Source organism: Triticum aestivum, chromosome 2A, assembly GCF_018294505.1.
Source record: "Triticum aestivum cultivar Chinese Spring chromosome 2A, IWGSC CS RefSeq v2.1, whole genome shotgun sequence".
Taxonomy (NCBI): domain Eukaryota; kingdom Viridiplantae; phylum Streptophyta; class Magnoliopsida; order Poales; family Poaceae; genus Triticum; species Triticum aestivum.
This window is the reverse complement of record NC_057797.1, coordinates 224,847,603-224,862,036: the sequence shown is the minus strand read 5'-3', so window position 1 is coordinate 224,862,036 and position 14,434 is coordinate 224,847,603. Positions and strand designations below refer to the sequence as shown.

Sequence of the window (14,434 nt, the reverse complement as noted above, 5' to 3'; positions counted from 1 at the left end):
TTCGACTTACTACCAAAGCCGGCGGTGGCGGCGCTATTGCGACATTACCTTCTTGAAGGCATCGCCGAGGAGAAGTTCAAGGTCATTGTTTGCTACCTCCGGGGGAAACCCTAGATCGGTAGATCAGAAGACGGCGGCGTTCTTATGTTGTTTCCTTCTTGGGGGCGTCGTTTTGGAGGTGTAAACGGGCTCGACGGACCAGTGGCCGCATCTTTGGTGAAGCGGTGCTTCATCCTACACACTGATGGCGACGGATCTCGACGGTGTGGCGCAGTGCAGATTCGGCGTCCGATGCGCGAGGATGGACTCGCGCAGGAGGAGGATGCTGTCTGGCGTCGTGGTGACGTCAATGGCAGAGAGACCTGACACGGTAGATTCAACAATACAATTCTGAAGATGGATTGGTGGCAGGTGGCTGCGGCAGCCTCATACCGGGCAGCGGACTGGTAGGTGCCCCATACCCGGCAGGCGTCCTGGTTGGGACCTTAGGTCTTAGATGTTTAGGTTTGGCTGCGGGGTCTGTTTGGTATTAGGCCCAGACTATTAGCATCCCTTCATCAACTAGATAGGAGTAGCGACAGATGTTGCCTAGATGGTGGCTTTAATCTTACTGTTGTATGACTTTGTAAAGTCTTGTGTGAATAATTAATAAAATGGTTGCATGCACCGTTCAAATGCAGAGACCGTGGGCCCTTCTCCATTTCTAAAAAAATCATCTCAACTAGAAGTGTATGCCAACCGCAACAAAAAAACTAGAACCGTATGTGTGCTTTGCCGCACCGCTTGCCTTCAAGCATTATCGCTCATGTTTTTCATGTGTTTAGTTAATGTTGTTGCCATTGTTATTAGGTGGAGCTCGTCCTATGGTTGCATCAGTGTTCCTTATATTGACAAATTATGGCTAGCCACATACACAATAAAAAGGCCTAGACAACATAAGCCGAGGGACTAACAAGCAAATACAAAGAAAACAACAACAGTAGAAAAAACCGTAATAGCCATTGCCAATTTCCATAATACACCGCCCCTAATTACTCATGTAAAGGATGCTAGAAACTGTTGTTAGAAGGGAGAAAGGGATTTGGTGGAATTGTTCAATGTATTGCTTGAGCCTCATGGGCATATATATAGGAGTACATGATCTATTTGGAGTACAAGGCAAGCCAGAATATTTCCTAGTCTAACCTATGTTTCCTAATACAATCACGTTACTCAACATCCCCCCGCAGTCACAACGGTGGCGACGCAGACGGTGAGACTGGAGAAGAATCCGAAGGCAAGCTGACGGACACCCCCCCACAGTCGTAACGGTCGATGCATCGCGGAGTCATGGCTGGAGTGGAAACCAACGAGGTTGCTCAAGCAGGCGGTAGCCCTTTGTGCCGTTTGTCGATGTAGCCAAGAGCGTGGGTGGTGGAGCCGTGATCGAGATAGCCGTGCGAAGAATGCCGCGGTTGATGTCGAGTCGGGGTGGCGGGTGTCGAGAAAGTCGTCGTGGAGCCGCGGACGCAAGGGGGCGTCAAGTTAGCATGGACGCAGTGGTGTCGAAGTAGTGGTGCGCCGGTAAGGAGATGTTGTTGACGACGTGTCGCGGCAGGTTTGCCAAACCCAGGAACACATCATAGACGAAGGCACGGACCAGTGTTGCCAGCACCGGGCATGCGTAGACGGACAAAGACGAAGTTGATGAAGCGTCGCACCAGGCTTGCCAGGCGCAGGGACACATCGTGGACGAAGGCACGCATCGGTGTTGCCAGCATCGGGCATGCGTAGACTGTGACCTGCACGAGCTGTACGCCATGTCAAAAAAGTCGGAGAGGCCAGCAGAGAAGGACTCAACGACGGTTGTGGCGTCAATCGGCGTGAGGCCAATGTCGCGCGCGGTTGTCGGAGTAGATAAAGCGGTCAGGGTAGATGATGGCGACGCTGACGACGGGCTAGTGCTGGACGAAGACGAAGGGGGTGGACGGGCGGCTGCGGCGGCTACGGGGGTAGCGGCGGCGGCAGCTAGGTTAAGCCGGCGACGATGGGCGGCAGGGCGGCTATGATAGGCCGCCGCATGACGCGAGGCCGCTGGGTTGGGGTGATGCAGGAGTCCTAATCGGAGCAAGGCGGTGATGAACGACGTAGATCGACGGGCGGGCCGGCGCGTGAACGATGGCGTGAAGGGCCGCCGCATGACGCAAGGCCGCCGGGTTGGGGCAACCGGCGGGCAGACGCGTGAACGACGCGTGAGGCCGCCGGGTCGGGGCGACCAGCGGGCGGACGCGTAGATGACGCGCGAGGTTGCCGGGTCGATGAGGAAGCCGGCCGATCGCGCCGGTGTTGGAGTAGAGGCACACGGGATCAACGGCGGCGGTGGGCGACGCAAACCGATCTTAGATCGGAAAACCAAAGAGTAGACTTCGATCAAAGCGACCGGTGAGAGAGAGAAAACCCGAATCAAAGGATCGAGGAAAATACTCTCTAGGGCAGCCGGCCAACACGGCCGGCGGACGAACCCTAGGTACAGGCGGCGCGGCCTCCGGTGGCGGTCATGGAGGCCAACCGCGCCGGGGGCGACGCGCGGGTGCGGAAGCGGCGACGGCTAGGGTTTGGATTGTGATTAGGCTGATACCATGTTAGAAGAGAGAAAGAGATTTGGTGAAATTGTTCAATGTATTGCTTGAGCCTCATGGGCATATATATATAGGAGTACATGATCTACTTGAAGTACAAGGCAAGCCAGAATATTTTCTAGTCTAACTTATGTTTCCTAATACAATCATATTACTCAACAACTGCAAAGTTAAAGAAAAACACTTGACATGATGCCATGAATTGGTCATGATAGTCCATAGAGAAAAATTAGGGTCATTTCACGAATGTCAAAAAAAGACATGCTCACAAACGGATTCTTTTGGCCTACCTAGACACCGTCTGTTGAACATGTTTTTTTAATATGATGAATGACCTCAACTTTGACCACCAAGGGGGAATGCTCATGATAGGTATGCATGCCTAGTTTTAACGAGTTCTGACACCGTCTCCATGTAGCGACACGTGTTTGGCATTTTATCAGACTATTTTATCAAAAAAATCGACAAAATGCAAAACTTACTGAAAACCAAAACCACTTGGCATGGTGCCATGAATTGGTCATGGTAGTCCATGAGAAAATTTTGGGACCATTTCACGGATGTCAGAAAACGACGTGCTCATAAATGGACCCTTCTAGCCGACCGGACACCGTGTGTTGAACATGGTATTTTTTGGACATGTGAGCAATGACCCCAACTTTTGCCACAAAGGGAGCATATGCCCATGATAGGCACCAATGCCTGTTTTGAACGAATGCCAACACAGTTTGCACACTGTGATTCGCGTGTGCATTTTATCCAAGTATTTTCACCATAATAATTCTAGAAAATGCAGAAGTAAAAAAAAACACTTGGCATGGTGCCATGAATTGATCATGGTAGTCCATGAAAAAAGTTGGGGCCATTTCACATAGGTCGAAAAACAACGTGCTCATAAACGGATCCTTCTAATCTATCCGGACACTGTCTGTTGAACATGATCTTTTTTGGACATCTAAGGAATGATCCCTACTTTTGCCATCAAGGGCATGCCCATGATAGGCATCCATGTCTGGTTTGAACGAGTTCTGAGACTGTTTGCACATTGCGACACATGTGGGCATTATATCAGACTATTTTCTCCAAAAAAATTCTAGAAAATGCAAATGTGAAAAGAAAAACTTGGCATGGTGCCATGAATTGGTCATGGTAGTCCATGGAAAGTTTTGGGGCCATTTTGGGATGTTGGGAAACAACATGCTCACAAACGAATCTTTCTGGCCTACCCGAACACTATATTTTGAACAAGTTTTTTTACCTATGAGAAAAGACCCCAAAATTTCCCACCAAGGGGGCAAGCCCATAGTATGCACCCCATGCCTGGTTTGAACAACTTTTAAGACCATTTACACGTTGCAACATGTGTGTCCATTTATTGGCCTTTTTCATGGAGATAATTCCAGAAAATACAAAACTTGAAAACCAAAACCATCTGGCATGGATTCTTGTTTTGGTCATACAAGCACATTGGGAAAAAAAGTAGGTCCATTTCACGGATGTCAAATAGGACGTGCTCCCAAACACACCATTCTTGCCTACCCGGACACTGTCTTCTGAACATAATTTGTTTTACTTATGAGAAATGACCCTAACTTTTATCAAAAGGGGGTAATGCCCATGGTAGGCCCCCATGTCTACTCGGAACGACCTTCGACAACGGTTGAACGTACACATGCGTCCATTTATCGACCTTTTTTCATTGAGATAATTCTAGAAAATGCAAAAGTTGACGAAAACCAAAACCATTTGGCATAATGCCATGAATTGGTCATCTTAGGTCAAGAAAAAACTGGGGCCATTTCACTAATGTCCAAAAACAAGTAACTTGAAACTGTTATTTGAAGTTATTAATAGAAGTAATAAAGTCAAAAGTTAAAGAAATATTTTATGAAAAATATATTTAAGATGACAATTTAAAATAGAAATTTGAATTGTTCTTTTAAGTTAATTATAACACAAATATAAAGACAAAAGGAAAAGGTTTAAAACAGTAAATGACTTTTCTTAAAGGAAAAACACCAACGGCGTCAGGCCCAACCACGTGTCACCCCGGCGCCAGCCTCGCGAGCGTTGCCCCAAAGCTAACGCCTCGGGCACTTATTGGGCCAGCCTAGGGCGCCTGTCACCTTAGTGCGCCCCCCATACCACCGAGGGTTAATACCACCTCGTCATGCGAGGGGTGCGTCGACCGCCTTAAATAGCCAATCGCGCCCCACCACGTTGATCTACTCTAAATATTAACCCTCGTGTTCTGACATGGCCGCCCTGTGGGGCCCAACCATCGGGACACTTTTTTGTGAAGGACTAGAAACGCCTTCATAGACAAGGCGGAGCCGGCGGATCCCAATGTTGATGCCTTGGGCGCTTACTGGGCCGGCCCAACACGCATCGCCTTAGGGCATCCATAATGTGTGGCCAAATGGTAGTGTCAAATGCTAAAATAGTTTTTGGCAAAGGTTCTCAACATTGTGGAGGTATTGCCAAATCAGACAAAAGAGGGAACTAGAGACGCTAGGAGCGCCGATGCCAAATCCAAAGTGACAATAAACAATATTTGCTTTGCATGCTACCTCCACTTCATGGCTAAGAAGGCTCACGATTCATGTGCATGCCGAAGAGAGAAAACCGGATGCATACATTTTAAAGAGAGAGAAATGACATTTCTTTACTCTGCGATGGATCCCATTTTAAAAGTAAATTTAGAACCAATATCATATGTCGTTGTATGTTAGATTTGGCTATGACATACATTGTGGATGCTCTTAACGCGCCCCGCGTACCCCCGAGGTTTAGTACCACCTCGCCACGACTAGGGACGAGTCAACCGCCTTAAATAGCCAGCCGCGCCCCACCACGTCGAGCTACTCTAAGGCATTGTTTGGATAGGCAAAATATAGAGAACGCGATCTCTACAAACCAGGGAAACAGTTTAACAGAATAAAATCTTATTTGTTTGTTCCAACAAATTCATGGATATAGCAAACCATGATCCCTAAAACTTAGGATTTCAGGTTTATAGAAAAACGAGTATTAGTCGTTTTTTCCAAATCACGATTAGCGTATACTTATTGTAACTGTTTCTCCCCGAATCCTAGGCACGGTTGCTTTGTACGAAGCATGGACGACCAGCGTCGCTCAGCGACGGCCAACTCTAGCAGATGTGATTCGGTGCCGATGAAGGGAGGTAGGCGCGGCGACCTCGGCGTCGACGGAAGCAGCCGCTGGCTTCCACAGACCATACGTGCTCAGTCATGACGGCCTGAGTGGAGGCAAGCAACATCGTATATGAGCTGAGGAGCTTGCCAGAAGGGCACCGCTGGCTGCCGTCATAGTAGGCGGCGTCAAGCCTATTCAGGGCCAGTGGATGCAGCTACCGGCGATGTGGGCGTACAAGGCATGCATCCGCCGGCCGCCAACCACCGAAGGAGTCGCCACGAACCACGTCACGGCTGTCCCGTCACCGTGGGTGGCGTCAAGCCTATGCATGCCGCCAGCAGCGGTGAGGGATCAGAGATCAAAGGAAGAAGCCTGGCCTAATTACGGACGGAAATACGAATGGCTAATTGCTATCCAAAGAAGGCACTGGGCCAACTAGAATTGCGTTTTTCTAGTCCAAACAAAGTTTTTCACGAGCTGATTATTAACCGAAAATTTAGTAAAACCAGTTTTTGCTAAACATCAGCTAGAAACTCGTTTTATATATTCCCGTGGCTAACATCTGCTAGCCAAACAACGCCTAAATATTACCCCTTGTGTTCTGGCACGGCCGCCCTATGGGGCCCAGCCACCGGGACACTTTTTTTGTCAACGATTAGAAACGTCCTCATAGACAAGGCGGTGCCGGCGGATCAGGTGGGCAAACTTCTACATGTACATACCGCTCGTCCCGGAAGACCATACAGAAGTGGGTATACGTTCTTCCTTCTCAAAAAACAAAGAGAAATGGGTATAGGTTCTTGTGAAAAGACCATACTACCCAATATACGTTTAGTGAGGGGGTGTACCGAAAAGGAGCTCAATAAGTTTTGGGAGAGAGAAGTAAAGTGAGCACTAAAAAGGGTCATTTAGGACAAATATATGCAATGAGATCCGATCACTCGCCCGCCGAGGGGATCCAGACCCAGCAAGGGTAAAGTGAAATGATGAGGGAAATTTATGCCGTGCAATCGATATGCAATGGAAGACAATGTGATAAGATGTTGAACTGCAACATTTAGCCACTGCAAATACGCAATTTGCGTCTCAGATTACAGCAGTCCCTGAAAGGAGCCAACAAAAAACAATAACTTCAGACTCTCCATGATCCAAGTACCCCTTGTGTCAAATGTAGATCCTACTTCATCAGGTAGATAAAGAGGCAAAAACTCTTGAAGCCCCAATGACAAGATCTAACAAATAGAACTTCGCTTCACTACACACACAACCTGAAATGAAGTTGCTGCCAAGAGGATTAAACATGCAGCCGATCAGCAAAAAGAAAAAAGAAGGATGAGAAACAAAAAGGAGTGAATGTTTAACCATATGGACCAACCTTCTAAACTTTCTGCACTTTAGTAGTAGTAGTAGTAGTAGTAAGCTCCTTTGGCTTCCCAGCTTTGCCATATTCCACTTCCTGCAGCGACATCAGAAAGATGCAACATGTAACCTTTGTCCATTGAAATAAGCATCTCACTGATTTGGTCCAAGTAATAAATGATCAGATTTTACTCAATGTGGAGCAACAAGTGGGTCAAAAAATACAACTCCACAGCCACAGGGCGTCTGAGTGACACCCCTTGAAAAATTGCTTCCGCATATGCATGGAGGTATGATTTGGACACACAAGGGCTGATAACCCTGAAGAACACATTCATAAAGTCGATAAAAAAAAGAATCCTAGATGGGAAACAAGTAACCCTATTCTTATATCAAATAATATTTACACTGTAAATCATATCCAGCATTCTTCTAAATTGCAGCTACAGAACCTAAGTTCAATGGGGCAGATAGAACCGTGGGGCATGGGGTGTGTGACAGTGGAAGTTAGACCGGAACTGAATGCACACATGCATTCATCACTAGATATAGCTAATCCAGTTGCAAAATCCATAAGAATGTGTTAGCATACCATGCCTTACAATGCTCTAAGTGCCAAGAGATACAATAAAGGGCACCATTGAATATATTTTCATATACCCATTTCCGCTAATCTAAGCAACAATTTTCTTTAAGCCTTGACAATATTAAAAATAGCTAGGTTTGAGGATGATTTTATTTTGAAACAGAAATGCTGCACCATATTCCCTCCCATCCACAGAAATAAATAGTTTATAGCATCTACAACCGCAACTCACAAATGTGACCCCCCATATGTCACAGTGCCCGGATGCGTCCGCGGACAGCACCCGGTCACCCCTCAAATGTCCGCGTCCACAGCCGTCCCCCTCATACGAAAACCCCCAATTCCATACAATCTTCATGCAAAGTTCAAACCAGCATACACATTTCATCTAGATCAACACACATAGCATTGGAGAGTTCTCATACATGCCATCGGACTACCAAAAATTGGCATGTTCTACTAGCTATAAACTATGGCTATGGAGGAAGTTCACCCACGGCCGCCCTTGCCCTTGCCCTTGCCCTCTTCGTCGCATAAGTAGCGATCGAAGATGCACTATGGGTCAAGTTAGATCTACTCTTTGGAGGGGAAGGCCGTGCCCGGGTTTGCTCCAATGCGAGAGCACGCCGTCTGGGCTTGCCGCTTTGCCAGGATGCGGGCATGGAGGGCATCAGCGCTCTTGTCCTTTGAGGCATGGCACAACTTCTCCATCGTACGGCAGGCACGCCGCTCCTTGACGCATCAGTGGTCATGCCGTATGACGGCGTTGACCTTGGACTCGGAGCCCGACGTCACGGGGGCGAGGCTCCACCACAAGGGTTGTGTTGCCAGCCCGGAGCTGTCCGGTTAGGCGCGCCGGTACCTCCAGCCGCTGCTCGTCGCCTCCGGTTCTGCCGCGGTCATGCGCCCCAAGCTGCCGGATACAAGCCCCACTTGCGCGGATGCAATGGATTCCCACCAAGTGACTCTGATGGCGGAGCACGGGTTTCCTCCCGAGAACAGCGGACAGCCAGCTGGACAGCCAACTCTCTTCCTTGCATGGGACGAGGTCCCAGTCGACGGATCCGGAGTTGCCGGACTCAGATCCGTTGCCCATCGGATCCAGAGTTGCCGGACTCAGATCCGCTGCCCGCCATGCTGGAGAGGAGCTGGGGGAAGCGGATTGGAAGTGGAGTCGAGTGGCTAGGGTTTGGTCCGGGATGCAGCTAGGGGCGCATATTTGTGGGTTTAGGGTGGGCCAGTCTGACGTGGCGAACGCGACCGGGTCTCCCCGTATCCGTCCCACATACGGGCGAACGAGACTTGCCTGCTCCCCGCGCATGCGCCCATCGATGCTCCCGCATATGTGGCTTGATTTTATTGGAACAAAATAAGGCCCGGCCCCACCCCCTTAGAATTAGGGGGGAAAGGAAAAAAGAAAAAATGACTCTGGCTATCGATATTTTTTTAAACATTTATACTGTGTCTTGCCTTCAAAGTATTATAGTAACGGAGACTTTAAGTATATTACATTACAACTTACCCTTTTGAACTGGAGGGCATAGTAACACTATCTCCATGGTAAAAGGTTCAACAAATCCTTTCTGAATATTATATTTGTAACGACCTAAGGCTTCTACCAATTCGCTATATCACTATTGTAACATGATGACATCCCCTACAATTAGAAATGCTTCAACCATTACAAAATCTAACGCCAACCACCTTCAACCCCAAATTGTATTATGAATGTGAAATTATGCAATATATAGGCCAAATTATGAAATGACTTAAGTATAGATACACTAATTACACATCAAGTATGGTACCAAAGACAACTATTTTCAACTGTAGTAACACGCTAGTAGTATTATGCTTGTTTCTCTCCAATTCCCAATCACAACTCCTATCACTCTAGTGCCATTTCTGCGTTTGAACATATGTTCAAGGTTAAAGGGTAGAATTAGATTAATGACATGAGCACTTGAATGATGCAAATAACATAACAGCAAAGACAAGGTCTGTTATTTCACCTGCTTGCCAGTGATGATTGTCAAGAATAAACATAAGGCGGACACAAGTATGCTGAGAGGCTATAATCAATTCAAACAGCCGGTGCACTCAAAGCTAGAACAAGGGAACAACTTTACAAAAGCTTCAAAGTATGCTACTCTAGACATATGACAAGCCTAGTGCACATTTTGTGCCCAGGGAAATTCTTCATCACTTCTATAGGAGCTAAAAGGTGTGATTAGGCATCTATTCTTGCCTTGTGTTTCTATCTTCCTTTTCCAGCTTTACAGATACTATAACAAGATGAGATTGACTTTAGTTTTGCAGTAGGCACTAGGAACCAGCACTACCTAATCAACACTTGAACCTCAACTGATAACAAGAGCAGCGCAACCACAAATGCAATTCACCCACCAAATCTTCATCACAATAATTATCATAATTATAAAGACTGCAAAATTAGTATGAAACTCTAATCTCAAATTGTTCTCACATGCAGTTGCAGATCCATTTAAGAACATGAATGAAAAAGGGAACCAAGTGGACACGCATGGAATCCGATTCCTCAAAGCTAGAGGGAAACTGCAGAGGAGAAGTCGAAAAGCACGAACCTTGCCGGTGGTATCGTAGTAGTCGTTGAGAGCCCACTGGTACTTGGACTGATCCAATCCGAACCAGTTGGCGACGTACTCGTCCAGGCTCGTGTGCGCTGCGGCAACCCAGAAGAATCCCGCGCATCAGAACCCGCAATCCAGGAAATGTGAAGAGAAAACTCAGATGCAATTGAGTTGACGAAAATGTTTTTCCCCATCACCTTCCTGCACGCGCGCAACGGCGTCCCATAAGAAGCCGAACGCCGATCCGTCGTGCTTGCCCCCCGCAGAAGCCTTTCCGTACTGCGGCGGGGGCACCTGCACAGGAGGCAGGGACACCTTCACGGGTGGTGGAGGGGACGAGAACTTGACCGGCGGCGCGGGTGGGCTAGCGCTCTTCTGCGGCGGAGGCGGTGCCGTGCCCGTGCGGGAGTTAGGGGTGGAGAAGTCCGGCCTTGGGGAGTCGGACGGGCGCGAGGAGCGCGGGGTGCTGGCCGGCGACGGCGGCGTGATGAAGACGGTGAGGTTGCCGGCCCTCCCTATCATGGGCATCGGCGGCGAAGTTGAAGGCGAAGGCGAAGGCGCAGGCGAGGATCCCATTTGAACGGAGGCGGAGAGAGAGCTAGAGCTAGGAGGCCGGGAGAGAGGGGACTCCCGTGGGAAAGGCCGAGACGCCATTGCAGACAATGGCAGTGGAGCTTTTGTTGGCAGTGGAGTAGGGAGTAGTAAAATGTTGGCCCGCATCTCTTTTGTTTTATCCTTTTCTCCCAATTAATTTTTAATTAAACAACGCGCGCTGGTCCATACGAGCGAGCACGCCGCGTTTTCCGAGACCTCGTGCACTGTGATTGAGCAGAAATGTTCTGCTTGGAGTAAACCGCGTCGTGATTCATGCACATATGTGCGCTCGAAAATAAGTAGGTAAAAAAAGACGGATAATGTTTTGTATGCTGTGAATTTTTTTTCATGATAATATGTGTCCCATTCACGTCATAACGAACAAAGTACAAGTCACGTAAAAATTAACATGACAAAACTGAAAAGATAGTAGAATATCTCTGAGCTTACACCAACGCCCGTCACCTATCTCCGGCACCACCACAGCAACCACCAAAGAAAAAAATAACGAATTACCTCTTCACCCGAGCTCGACGCAGCTCCATCGCTGATATGCAGCTTTGTGGACCTCCAAGGTGGCTCACCAAAAGTGAAGCCCTTGCCGTTGAACGAATCAGACCGGGGCAACCCCCGGACACGCCATCGAACTCCAGATCTGGCACCCCCACCACGACTAAAACGCTGAAGAAGGAAACCATATCTGCCATCTACGAACCACGAGCCCAGCACATGCTCCGTCTTCCAGATATCGTCGATGCAGACCACAATCTGCACCCGCTCCTTGACTACCTCCCAAGCTCCGCGCCGACGCTGGAGCAAACGTCGTTGCAACAACAAAGCCCGAAGAAACAGGTCCACCACGAGGATGCCGCCGCCGCCACGCCATCCTTGCTTGAACAGACTAGTTTCCAAATCCATCCCCAATCATAGGACTAATGGCCTCGTCGGAAAAGCATCTGAAGAATCTTTATTCAGCGCTCTCATCGTTGCCGCCGAAGCAAAAACAATGAACAATCTAAAAACCTAGACTACGAGGGAGTAAAAAGTAATCCACACGCATGGATCCGACGACCCCCTTACCACCGACGACCGAGGTCGTCGGCGGAGGGGAGCCGCCGGAGAACGGCGTTGGAAGATCGGCCTCCCTGATGGCGGCTAGGGTTCCAGCCGCACGGACGAGAAGAACTGCGTTCCCGAACAAACAGCCCGTATCGTATCGATTGATTGTGCTGTGAATTCCTGCGAATAAATCTAATATACATGTCAGGTGTTGTACAGATACATCATACATACTGTTGTATTATCATGTTCTTGCTATCTTTTTGTATGCTTTCTGTTCATCTGCTTCCTCCTGTTTCTGCATTCTTAATCTGTTTTTCCTTTTGTCCATCCACACTATTCTTCTATACTCTCAAATTACCCTCGAATCCGATCCTTCCTACTGCATTGGCGTTCACATAATTAGGGTTTTGTTCGATGCTTCACTACTGTGTGTATTGTTTCCACTAGTAATATGAGATCTTTTTGAACTGAGTTTGATGGATTGAAGTTATAGTTCGACAAGTAATTTCCTCTTTTACTGCTTAATCGATATTCCCTGTCTTATCTTTCTACTTGCCCTCATATTCGTGCAGATTAGCGGACCTCGGGTCATCAGATGAAACCTCTTCTTTACCATCCGTTCTGCCTCACATATGTGAAAAAGATTTGGATGTTACTGTACTTCATTCGTCACACGATTCTGCATCGGCAAGTGAGGAACATGCTTTTTTCTGAAGGGAATTCTTTCACAGATCCATAGATTTAGATTCGTAGATCTGTTCTTTCTGATGATTTTTTGATCATGCAATTGTCCAATTCTTTCTAACACAACGATGAATATACTAGGTGTTTACTAATCGTTTATTTCTTGATCGTCAAGTCACGTCATTCGATACTTGTTACTTAAGTTTTTTTTCCTTGTTGTGTACTGCAGCTTTCATAGTCTTATGCATTCTGGTGTGACTGCTTATTGTGATATCGATTCTGGCCTAGACAAAATGTCTTCGATCTCTACTATCAATCCGCTCGTGCCTTCAACTTCCTTTGATATATTGATATGTCTTCAATGTATCTATAATTTTTTATTGTTTCATGCTATTATATTATCAATTTTATATGTTTTATATTCAATTTTAAATTATTTTTGAAACTAACCTATTAACTCAGTGCCTAGTGTCAATTCCTATTTTTACCTATTTTAATGTTTTGCAGAAAAGCAGTATCAAACGAAGTCCAAACAAGATGAAGCTTTACGGTGATTTTTTCTAGACCAGAAGGGGCCCTATAAAATTCGGAGGAGGCCAGAAGATGTACGGGAGAGCCACAAGCTCACACGGCACACCCCGAGGTGGGCACCACGTGAGCTTGTGGGGCTCATGTACCTTCTTTGACCTAATTCCACTTCTGTAAATTCCCATAAACCCCAAAACCACCAGAGAGACACACGAAACAATTATTCTGCCGCTGCAAGCTTCTGTTCTTCCGCGATCCCATTTGGAGGCCTTTTCCGGTACTTTGTCGGAGGGGGGGGGGGGTCGATCGCGGAGGGCATCAACATCAACCTTGCCGCACCTCCGATGATGTGTGAGTAGTTTATCACATGCCTACGGGTTGTAGAAACGGAGTATGTCTACCAGAGGGGGTGAATGGGAGTTTTAAAATTTCTTCAAAAATCTCGGAACCCAGCAGCGGAACGAATGAAACAGACTACAGCGAGCTAATTCTAAGTACCGAATGTAAACTAAACATGCAAGAAGACAGAACTCACGAAGGAAAACATGTCGAATATAAAAACGGGTAAAGGAGATAACCAGTGGTGCTCGATGGCGACTGGATATTTATTCGACCAGTTCATCCTTTTGCACAAGGACTACGTCTGGTTGGAGGGGTTGTGACTTAACAGGGAAGATAAACTCTCTTCACCCTATTCTCCTCGACAATGGTTCGTCAACCAATGCCGATTACTCGTGGTATATACTTGAGGCGGTCTCCAAACCTTCAGAATTCTTCTTCAAGAACCACAATCACTCTTGGTCTATGAAGAAATTGGCACCTAACCGTCTAGAGAGTTTGCAGATCTCAAGAGTAATAGGCGGAGCGTACTGGACTTAGATTCGAGTGATGCTAATGTGACGCCCCGAGTCCGACGCGCCAGGTGTCTTCCAGTTATTCGTTGTTGTTGCCTTGTCTTTTGCTTGCATGTCGCATCTTGCCATGTTATCATGTGCATTGCATCATCATGTTTTTCAAAACTTGCATTCGTCCGGGTTTCCCAGTTCTTTCCGTTGCCCGTTCTGAGCCCAGACACACTTGCACGCGCCCGTGGCATGTCCGAGATATTATTTTGTAAGTGGCCAGAAAATGTTCTCGGAATGGGATGAAAGTTGGCATAGCGTGTTGTTTTGTTGTCAGTAGGCCGCCTGCCAAGTTTTCATCGCATTCAGAGTCCGTTTGATAGCCCAACCGGTAAT

General features: G+C 47.4%; 1 protein-coding gene across 2 annotated transcripts; it reads right to left on the bottom strand.

Annotated features, from left to right (window-relative positions):
* Positions 1-6,810: 6,810 nt before the first annotated feature.
* On the bottom strand, positions 6,811-11,037 carry LOC123188446 (leucine-rich repeat extensin-like protein 3). Of its 2 annotated transcripts, none has more exons than XM_044600570.1 (4): positions 10,526-11,037; positions 10,323-10,420; positions 7,150-7,230; positions 6,811-7,056 (listed from the first exon to the last, which is right to left on the bottom strand). In XM_044600570.1, the coding sequence occupies exons 1-3, from the start codon at positions 10,980-10,982 to the stop codon at positions 7,153-7,155; spliced, it is 633 nt and encodes a 210-aa protein (XP_044456505.1). In that variant the 5' UTR covers positions 10,983-11,037; the 3' UTR covers positions 6,811-7,056; positions 7,150-7,152. The 2 variants fall into 2 exon arrangements, with proteins under 2 accessions (XP_044456505.1, XP_044456507.1); XM_044600572.1 differs by having other exon boundaries at positions 6,811-7,042.
* Positions 11,038-14,434: the final 3,397 nt, after the last annotated feature.

What these genes read in the sequence shown, in the direction of transcription:
- LOC123188446 (XM_044600570.1), bottom strand. Translation starts at nt 10,982, where the DNA reads ATGGCGTCTCGGCCTTTCCCACGGGAGTCCCCTCTCTCCCGGCCTCCT. An exon ending in CGTTGCGCGCGTGCAGGAAG is followed by an intron (nt 10,421 to 10,525) that starts GTGATGGGGAAA and finishes GGGTTGCCGCAG; the next exon opens with CGCACACGAGCCTGGACGAG. An exon ending in ACTACGATACCACCGGCAAG is followed by an intron (nt 7,231 to 10,322) that starts GTTCGTGCTTTT and finishes ATGTCGCTGCAG; the next exon opens with GAAGTGGAATATGGCAAAGC.